The 11,509-nt window shown below is 37.7% G+C and overlaps 1 protein-coding gene across 1 annotated transcript; it reads right to left on the reverse strand.

The window, feature by feature from the left end:
• Positions 1-8,430: 8,430 nt before the first annotated feature.
• Positions 8,431-9,039, reverse strand: LOC147436072 (uncharacterized). Its single transcript, XM_086487824.1, has one exon. The coding sequence runs from the start codon at positions 9,037-9,039 to the stop codon at positions 8,431-8,433; it is 609 nt and encodes a 202-aa protein (XP_086343950.1).
• Positions 9,040-11,509: the final 2,470 nt, after the last annotated feature.

An 11,509-nucleotide genomic window follows, 5' to 3' on the forward strand; every position in this document is an offset into this window, starting at 1 on the left:
AAATCATGAAAAAAAATGAGGTGATTATTCAGAGCGTGGGCTACATTTCTCTTTTGATCACCGCTCCAAATTCGGAGTGGAGATAGGTGCCAAAATTCTCACCAAACAGCCTGTTTTTTTATGCCTGCAAAAGTCTTTTAGTGGCCCCCTCCTTTGTTGAATTTGTACAATGCATCCAAGAGTGAGCCCCTCCTTTGTCATATTATAATACAAAGCATCCAAGTTGCCCTTGACCCATGCATGGAGGAGGATTATTTGTGAATAAAGAAATATATACATGGTGGGACTAGTGTATGGACTATTCATGGACTTTAGCTCAATGAGCACATGGTGTTAGAATAATGAGTAAAAAAATAATAAAAATATGGGGGAGTTATGGATATGGAAAGATATTGGAATCATATGATATGGTCCCTCCTTGAATTATTTGGGTGAAAGAGGAAAAGGTATGCAAGTAAATAATATAATAAAAGTAACCAATGAGTAGAAATCAATTTTTTGTTTTCACGAGGGTGAGGGTGAAAATGTGGGAGTGATTTTATAAAAGGAAAAATAAGAGGTTAGAGTATGTACATATTGGCAAAAAATATAATTATGGTGTAAGAGGATGAAAGAAGGTGTACGTAGGTTTAATAAAACACACACCTAAGTAGAAATATTTAAATAAAATACCAAAATAATTATTAAAAATCCCTATATTTAGGCCATATATACAATGAAATATTTATACACAAAGAGGCCATAATATACTTTTATTTTTTTATTTTTTTTGGCTTAACTAGCCCAGTGACTAGCTAGCTGAGGGTTTTTAAGAAGATATGGGAAAAGCCCCCTAACTCACACACGCCTATGTACAGTGAAATGGTAGGGATAGCCATAGCGTTTGGGTGAATTCGGTAGGGTGGAGTGACTTACTATGGCAATTATGGAGAGCTGAATAACGGCTATCACTATATTCAAGCCTGCAAAACCTGCGAATTCCACCATGTATATGTATATCTACAAGGCTATAGTATGCCAGAAAAACCATACCAAATCAAGAACTAAGCAAACTCCAAAGCAAATGAAGTACTGAGTAGGTGCAGTTGCACCTACCTGAAATATGTTATTCTCCAAGTATCAGACGTGTGGGATGATGGTGGGAGGAATTGAAGATCCCTGTTTACCACCCCAATAACTATGTATTCCATCATGCTTATTGTGTATGTGTGGTATGCCAACACACGATTCACGCGAGACGAGCCAGAGTAGTTTGTGATTATGCTTGCAGTAGTGTTTGTGTGTGTGTGTGTGTGTGTGTGTGTGTGTGTGTGTGTGTGTGTGTGTGTGTGTGTGTGTGTGTGTGTGTGTGTGTGTGTGTGTGTGTGTGTGTGTGTGTGTGTGTGTGTGCGTGCGCGCGCGCGCGTATGAGCAGAGCAGCATCTTACAAGCAAGGAGTCTGGTTAACAAGAAAGGGCATGTGTGTGTGCACGCGAGGTGACTTAGCATGTTCCGCCATGCAAAGTGTGTGTGTGTGTGTGTTTGTGTGTGTGTGTGTGTGTGTGTGTGTGTGTGTGTGTTGTGTGTGTGTGGTGTGTGTGTGTGTGTGTGGTGTGTGTGTGTGTGTGTGTGTTCAGAGGATAGGTTGAGAATGCATCAGAGGAGTACCATACCCGGCTTATTCCGCAAGTGCAAACTCCCAGTTTGCATGTGTAAACTCATATGCAGAAAGCTGTGAGTGAGCCAGAGGGAGATTACCAAAGTTTGAGGTGCCCTATGTTTATGTAAGTGTGTGAGTATTAAATATCAAGTCTAAAGATAGTTTTGTGTGTGTGTGTGTGTGACTTGCTTTAAAGAGAGCCTATATATAGCTGCATCATTAAGTGCCAACCAAGAGGAGGTGGAGAAATAAATTGCTAATTTTTAAACCACCAAATATGGGCATAGTTATTTGTATACAAAAAAGTTTTCTAAACAGTATAATTCAAGAAACCCTCCTATACACATTAGATCCAGATGGAACAAATTAAATATCTTCTAAGGGATAATGTGTGTGTATGTGTGTGTGTGTGTGTGTGTCTTTATACATCTCTCCATGACACACACACGATTGACACTATCATCAATAACCTACGGATACTTATTTACCTATTGTTCAAATGCAAGTTTTGGTCTCATTTTGTCTTTGGCCCCTTAAGACTACTCCTGCTATGTTTCACCTTTTTGCATCTTTCCCTTCACCTTCCCCCTTTTGCACGCGCGCGCGCACACACACACACACAGATTACACAAAAGCACATCACTAAAGAGACATACTTCAAACAAAAAATATTTTGCTTACATTATTGCCAAAAAGGCTCAGGAATATATCTACATAGCACTCTTAGTTGTGCTATTTCAACAGGATCAAGATATTGAGCTGGACCTCTACACACTATTCTTAAATCTATTTTTTGAACCCAACTCAAGTAAATCTTGTAATGAAAAATCAACACAAGCTCTTGCTTTAAGAGCATGAGCCTAAGATCGGGAAAGAAATAGGGATCAAGCCACATGATGTAGATTGTGTCCAACTCTTCATCTACATATGACCCCCATACAGTGTAGTTTTTCTCGATCACTTCCCATGCCCATTGCCATCCCCTTTTAGCAGGTAACAAATTTTCTTCAAAGACATCAACAATAAGATTTTTTACATTTGGAACAATGTTCACAATTTTGTCAGCCATTTATTTGGCTGCAAGAAAAGAGGACAACATTAGTACTCAAAGCTTAAAATTATGGAGGGAGAGAGAGAGAGAGAGATGATCAACATGGCCACTTGTTGTTCGTGCACTTAAACACTTCAAAAAAGTGTAAGTGCAATACGAAAACTTCAATTACTCAAAGTCATGCCAAAATAAAGCTGCATTACCAAAAAGTATCAAGAAATACATTAGGTCAAAGTCTTTACAACAACCTCAATGTTTTTGTTTACAACGATTCATGTTCTACTCTATAGTTGGACGGTTAAGGATCACTCCAATATATCCCATTGATAAACTTCACAATTAATTTCAAAACTTCAAACTCTATATCTGAAATATAAGATTTATGATTGTGATATATCTTTCACAATTGAATATCACAACCACAAACATTGAAATAATAAATATTAGCTATATGTAGTTCTTGTAGAACTCTCATCAATTTTATCTCACTCAATATTTGTGACCCTTTGCATAGTGAAATGCTTAAGCGTCCACAATTTCCATACCACCCATCTGCATATGAATACACCCAATGATGCCACCAACACCATGTATCATTTTCTTGACAAATGTACTCATCCTTAGCTTTCAAATAAATAAGCATCTTCATATGTATTGGGAGAGTAGCCAATACATCATGACCCATGTTAACCTACATTAGCAATTAGCAAAGTTCTCTCTCTCTCTCTCTCTCTCTCTCTCACACACACACACACACACACATTAACCTATGTAGTAGATTAAACCCACTTCAATAAACCAACAGGGATACCAACTAGTTGCAATGTAAGTTAAAACATTATGGTTCTTAGAATGCATAGACAATAGATCAGAGTGTTTGATCATCTAGAGAATTTGAGCCTACGACACACTCTACTTGTAACTCTCAAGATCCAAGGTCCAACATGTCGAACACTGCGATTGAGGCGTCGAGGTGAGTCACCCAAAGAATAGATTGTAAAAATCCATTAATTCACTCCATAGGGACCGTATGAAAAGTTGCAATGTAGAGGCTGCTACATACCTAACTCTCATACAACGACTTGCATATCATCTATATCAAACTCTATGTGATAATAACCTACAACACTTCTAAAATATTGTGCTTCATATAATGCCAAGACAGAATGTCTGAAATAATACTGAAGCGCGCAATGAAGATAACAACCAGCCATTCAGGCATAAAAAGTAACAACGTATTTAGCGTCATATGGATTCAAGTTCAAGCTATACGCACCGAAGGATCTGAAAATCCTTGATAATTTGAACAATATCCTCAGCATGTGACAATGGAGGATCTAGAAAGAAAAATTACAAGTGTAAATACACAAAATAAAGACCATAATTTTCTAAGTCATGGTAAAAGCAAATATCAAAGATAAGATTTTTCATACCTCTTATATAAGAAGGTACATCATTGAGGGTGTACGAAACCATGATGTATCGTATCATTCTTTATCTGCTCTAACAATGGAGATTTAAAAGTTTAAGAGGAAGAGAGATGAACTAGAATAAAGAAGACTTTGAAGATCATACTGCATAGAGAATAGTGTCCTTCTTTCTTTTGTTCAAACGGAGGATTTAAAATATTGAGAGAGAGAGAGAGAGAGAGAGAGAGAGAGATTTTATTATCATCCTCGGAGGTCAAATATGACCTATGGGACCAAAGGTACATGTGATGTAGTATGTGTATGGCTGATGAGTGACTCTCGATGCTCCAAAATTGTGGTGATGAGAGTCTCAATGGAGAGCCCACACTTTGGCTGGGAGAGGAAAGTGTGTAGGTCTAAGTTATGGCTGAAAATGTGAAAGAAGCAAGTTTGGATGTGACCAAAAGCTGAGCACCCTAGTAGTGTGTGGTACTCAGACTCTCGAACTTGCAGTGAGCATAATGTGCACAATTGATTTGACTCTTCTCCATTGGCCCAACGCCCTATCTCGCATCGAAGGAAATGGGAGCTAAGCCGAATGGCTGCGATAGTGCGTATCGCCGACAAGGGGATATGCTCAAGCATGTAACTGTGAGTACGGTTTTCTCTTTCAGTGAAGAACATGGTTTTGTAGTTGGGGGCAATATGGGTGGTGTAATGTATGAAGCGTGACCCACCGGATTTCTCCCAAGCCATAATACATTGGCGTTGTAGAAAAACTTCATTCACTTGCGAGTCAATTGAAGCATCATGTACCAAGTGTAATGCATCATATCTCCCAAACCACTTCTTTATGTCTTGCATCCATCCCGTGCTCAAGATCTTACTTTTATGCGTCTTTTGAACTTTTTTGCTTGCTTCCCATGCAATTGTCGGAAGTCGATATGAGGGGTTTTGACGCATCTTTATCATGTACTCCACAACCCTTTCCATGCCCATAACCTCAATTGGAAGAGATTTCGACTCAAGAAGTAGGAGCATATATGGTGTTTGTGTCTTCACTTGGAGAAAGTTTGTGAGAAAACGCTTTTGGACATTCTCAAACTCTTTCCAAGTAGACTTTGAGATGCTCCCGCCCCACACTTCAACTCCAAAAAGAAGAATCGGTGTCACCAATGCATCAAAAATATACTTCTTGAGAACCCAACACTTGATGTTTCCCACATTACACATGTTCTCAAATGCATAATATGCTCTCTTTCCCGCTTCCAAACGATGCATAGCACATTCATGCCACTTGTGATTAGATGGAACCTCAAGTCCAAGATACTTAAAGCTCTCAACAACTCCAAGTGTCTCATTGTTGTACACAATGCATGGCTTCTCCTTATGGTTGGTTTTCACAAGCATAACCTTTGTCTTGGATTCGTTCACAATCAGCCCACTATACAAGCAAAAGTTCTCAAGGACAACCATAAGCTTTTGTGCATCTTCTAAAGTGTGTGCTAGAAGCACTACATCATCTGCATACAACAAAAGCATGATTACCACATTGTAAATAGTGACCTCTTCAATGCCTTCTTCTTGCACAAAGTCAAGTACCATTTGTTCCAATTGATCGATGCATAGACCAAAGAGAGTTGGTGACTACGGACATCCTTGTTTAACCCCAATAGTGCTTACAAAAATTTCTGAAATTTCTCTTCCCATGCGCAATTGACAAATCACCTTCTCATAGATTCGATAAACCGCAAGCATAAACTCACTTGGCACTTGGAGTTCTTCCATCCTTCTCTACAAATTGTTACGTGGAATCATATCAAAGGCTTTCTTAAAGTCGACAAAACAACAATACAATCGCTTGTCTTTCAACCGACTTTCCTCCATGAGAACACGAAGAGTGACAAGATGATCAATGGTGCTATGGCATCGACGAAAACCCGCTTGTCCCTTTGCATGCTTGTCATTATCTTCAGCCCAATCACTCAATTTCATCTCCATTATGCACCCAAACAACTTTCCTATAAGAGACCCAACCATTATAGTCCGGTAGTTGTTTACATTCTTTACATCCCCTCCTTTATGCAAAGGCTTAACCCAATTAGTACTCCAATCATAAGGCATACCATGTTGAAATGCAAGGTTGAACATATCACACATCCACTCATGGATGAAATCTCCCGTCCATTTGATCATCTCCGGCTTGATACCTTGAAGATCTCCCGCTTTGCGAGTGGCCAACTTTTCAAGCCCACTGCATACATCCTCAATAGTAAAAGAAGAAAGCATACATGGCAGTGAACCATAAAATGGAATTTTTTTAGCATTTGATTGCTCATATAATTTCCTACAATGTGTGTACATATCCACAAGACTCAAGTTACCAAAATTCTCAACCCGCTTGCCCCTCAAGTTTCTCCAAAATCTTCCACATGCATGTGCCTTTTCTTGGACTTGAAAAAGTTGTTTCTTTACTTCCCATCTTCTTCTCTTCTTTTGAATCAATGCCTTGTATGTATGCAAAATGACTTTGATAGTTGTCTTTTGTCCATAGTTGCATCAAGATTTATCAAGGACTTTTGAGCATCTTGATATTCTTTATCAAACCACCTTTTGCGTGATCTATCTTTGTTGATACCATGGAGATGCTTTATAGCAAATCATTCTTCAGCACAAGAACAAATAACTTTCTTGAAAGCTTCCCATTTAGTTTCTAATAGTGCATCATATTGAAGCTTCTTCATCCATAAACTTTGCTCAACCATTTCAATGTACATTGGTGCCCGTTTGAAATCCATACATAGTGATAATTTCTCTTTCCTTGGCTAATATTATCATGCTTAGTTGCTTCTCCACATGAAAGGTCAATACATAAGGTGCGATGGTCGGATTTCGGGGTCCATTGGCCAAACAAAAAACTCTTTATGTGATACATGATGGCTTCGGACAGTAGCATATAGTCAATCACACTATCCCCATTATGTCTCCTACATTTAAATCCATTGGTTCCACTCCACAAAGATACACCATTGGCAATGAGCATACCCGTGCTATTACACATGTGTAGAAGTAACTTCTCATAGTGATCCGGCTCTTCTCATCCATTGAAGAACGATCATACAAGTGAACTTCAACTCCCTTGAAATGTATGGCATATCAAATTGTTGAGTATCATGTTGCAATGTTTTTGTGCGGGCATTCATATCCCCAAATACAATAACATCACCTTCACCTTTAAAATAAGAAATGTCCTCTTCTAAATCAAAAAATGGTTGATCTCTATCCATGAAATAAGAGATGAGAGTCAATTTTGTTGAACCTGTTCACTTTGGAAATACTGTTACAAAAATGCCTTCAATAACTCTAAAATTTTTTGTCTTTACATCATTGCATGAAGGGATTTGTGCTTTTTGATTGACGCTATAGATCACCCAAATCGGAGTTCGAATGAAGAAGTTATGATCAAAAGAATGAACTGTTGTCTACCAGGTCAAAAAACGGTTGCATTTTTTGAGAGAGAGAGAGAGAGAGATGAATGAAAGAAATTCAAAAGACTTTGAAATTTCACAATTTCACAAAGATGCGTTGAATATTTTGAATGTAGTAGAGACAATACAAAAAAGTTATTCAAAGTGTAGCCTTTGAGAGACCACATTAGGGATTCTATAAGTCCAAGGACCTATGTTGTATACATTTTGCAAGATATGGGGGCGTGTTTCAACTTGAGTGAATATCCTCAATTGATATGGTGTAGTGCGGTCTCCAGCAACCCCCATTTGTTGTGCATTGACTGGCCTTTCATCACTCACAAACTAAATATTAACTTGAATTTGACGATGCTCGTGGTCCAAAGAAAAGGCAACATGGTAGTATCCAAGAACTTCCATAGATATATCTCTATCTAAGTATAGCATTTCATAAACAGCTACGATGATAAATCCTCGATGGTAATGATCTTTGCAAAGGCATCCATGAATTATGTAGAGCAAGAAAATATTAAAACTACCAAAATACCACATAAAAACTCTGACAATATAATATGAGTTGTATCAAATAAGATCATAGCAAGAACTCTTCCCCTCCATTGCGGTGGATCTTCAACAAAGTAAGTCAATGTATAAGCCAATCTTCTTGAGAAAATAGTAGGTCAAGGTAATACTCTAATTTCAAAAAGAAGATAAATACCTTGAATGAATTCAATGATGTCATAGGATGCACTACGTCAAGGATCCATTTCTGGCCAATACTTTGATCTAAGAGATATCAATAAAATTTAATATCAAGCGTGTCTGACTTTAAGTGAGATCCACAATGTCATTTTGAAATTATTTTTATGAGTTTGCTAGTTGTAATACTTCCTTGAATATAATGTTTGGAGTGTAGTAACACTCCTCTTGAGTGTTTTCAATATTGACAACAATCCTCATAACTGTTGCACTTCGCACACGTGACATTGCAACATATAATTGTCCTTGAGAGAAGATCGATGATGCAAGATATAGATCAAGAATTCCTAGTGTTTGCCCTTGTGCTTTGTTGATAGTCATCCCAAAAGCTAGCTTGATTGGACACTGACGACACTTCATCTGAAATGGAAGCCCTTGATGGTTTCCAACAATAAAGTCGATCCTTGGCATAAAAACTCTCTCTCCACTATTTGATCCTGTAATTATCTCTACCTCAATTACCTTATGATCAAATTTCTTGCATATCAATCTGGTTCCATTACATAATCTACGCCTTAAATCCAAATTCTGCAGCAACATGATAGGAGCATTTTCTTTCAAGACTAAAGCATGAGGTGGAAAACCACCATCAAGATTAAGGCTATTCAGATATTCAATTGTGTACAAATGTGTGTTTTCCTCTGACATACAAATAGAATCTGCACTAACATACTCTTTGAAAACTCCATGCATTCTTTTGCAATGCATAGTCATTGATTAAATCCACCTCTTTATTCCGCAGAGCAAGAATTGCTCGGTCTCTGAAAAAATTTGCATGATCTTGCACATGACACAAATCTCCTTATATAAAACTTAGAAGATTTGCCAAACTATTTCTTGGAACCATCATGTGTGAACGTATTTTGACTCTATTTAAGTCTCCTCCATCATCCATATCCCCATTGCCAATTCCAAGCACCTAGTATGAAAAACTTTGTTGAATTGAATTTGAACCACATTCAAATATACACATATTTCTGGTAAGCCTCAATATCTTCGTACATTTCCATATGTGAGAATGACACAATGAAGCATTTACAATGTGTGTACGACTATCTTTTGGTATAACAGGTAGTATTTGTTGAAATTCGCCTCCAAACAAAATGACTTTTCCACCAAACAAAGTATCGCGCTGCATTATATCTCTTAAAGAATTGTCCATTGCTTCAAATGCATAGCGATGTGTCATGGGAGCTTCATCCCATATAAGTAAAGTTGCATTCCTTAGAAGTTCTGCAAGTTGACTATTTACCTTTATATTGCAAGCTGCTTCAGAGTGAAGCTCCAAAGGTATCTTAAACCTAGAATGATCAGTTCTTCCATTACTCAAAAGAAAAGCTACAATTCCTGATGATGCATATGCAAGAGCAATTCTACAACTTCCTCGCACTCGTGAAAGAAGTGCATTATATAGGTAAGTTTTTCATGAGCCACCAGGACCATCTAAGAAAAATATTTATGCCTTTCGACTTTTATTCCATACCCAACTACTTGAAAAGTCAGTATATGTGTGGCTATTTGCTTCTGGATAGTTTTGATTTGCAACAAACCATTCTGTCAAGGTACTTTTTTCATTTTGCTCATTATCTAGTAAATCTAATACATCATCACCATCTTGAAATGTAATTATATTTTGTAATGGAAGGTGTACTTGCAATTGTTGAATAGTTAGCATTTCGCTATGCATGTCAAAGTCAAATATTCTCCACATAGCCTCAAATGCAGAAACATAACGTTCATTGAGATAATTCTTGATCTCATCAATAGCTCCTTAAAAATCTTGAAGAACAACAGCGGCTTGATCATGTCCCTTGTAGACATAATTATAAAGGTATTAAACGATAGTGACAGTTGAGCATATCTCCACATTAATATGGGATTTGTATCTTAGTGATAAGAGAGGGCTATAAGGAACAACCCAATGATTATTTAAATTGTAATTTTTAGACAAAACAAACCTTCCATCATCTCATGTCATATACACAGGATATCCACTTTCATTTATAGTCGTAGACGTAGAAAATGGTCGTGGAAACTTGAATCCACACTTGTTATCAACCATACATGGAGAACTTGGGTCCAAAGGACCACATGGCCCATGAACATCACAATGGCTCACTACATCAAACAATTTTGGAAACACATTCTTGTCAAGGAGCAAGTATCAACAATATATGAGCATGAGGAAGACCCCTCGCTTTTGAAACTCTATCACTGAAACATGTCCAATCACCTCCCCAAATACGGCTTGCTCGATAAGTAAATGCATCATATATTGGAACTTCTAATAAAACATACGTGTAGTTACATTAGGACGATCGGCAGTACTTTGTCCAGGTAGTAACGCATCATTCATTTCCTTCCATTGTAGATTACATGTGAATGTGATGAAGGATCCGGTTTAACCCTACTACAAACAATTTCCATTGCATCTTGGAATAGTTGGCACATATAACTTGGACCTCCAAAAAAAGACAAAGGCAAAACAATTCTACAGCCAAAATTTTGACATTCGCCCTCTCTAAGCATCTCTGGCCTCAACCATGTCAACCAATCCTTGGTACACTTCAACACAAAGTGTTCTTTGGTTATTTTGCATCCACCGTATAGCCGTGACTCCTCTTTAGTATTATAAACATCCACAACATATTTTTGTAGTAGCCTATCCCTCAAAGAAGACACTCCACTGTATCATCTCTTATTTGTAAGCGAAAGCCATAATATTGCTTTTGACTCAACTTTTTTCCATTGCTAGTCTATAAATAAAGATGCCACCCATCCTCTCCACTTGGAAATAACAAAACATACAATAAGGACATGTAAGATCGATGCATGCTAGAGATTCTTTGCAAGCCAATGTGTCAAAAATTTAGTACAGTGTCGCGATGGCCAATATTTTTATCATTCCGTTGTCCTGGCATAATTGCAACAAGTTCAAAACCCCTTGGAGCAAGGTATTGCCAACCATCACAACAATGCTACACAATAACCACCCTAATATTGGGTACAGTAGCATCTCCAGACAAATAAGCAGCAGATCGTAGAGCATTCGCATATGGATTTACTCTACGAATCATCAACTGTAAACACTCTAGAATACTACGATCCAAATTTGAAACCTCGTTTGAAACATAATGCAATGTGCTGCTCAACTCATGTTCGGTATCGAAAAAATATAATTTTG

This window comes from Adiantum capillus-veneris, chromosome 18 (assembly GCF_014529385.1).
Source record: "Adiantum capillus-veneris isolate H3 chromosome 18, ASM1452938v2, whole genome shotgun sequence".
Classification (NCBI taxonomy): domain Eukaryota; kingdom Viridiplantae; phylum Streptophyta; class Polypodiopsida; order Polypodiales; family Pteridaceae; genus Adiantum; species Adiantum capillus-veneris.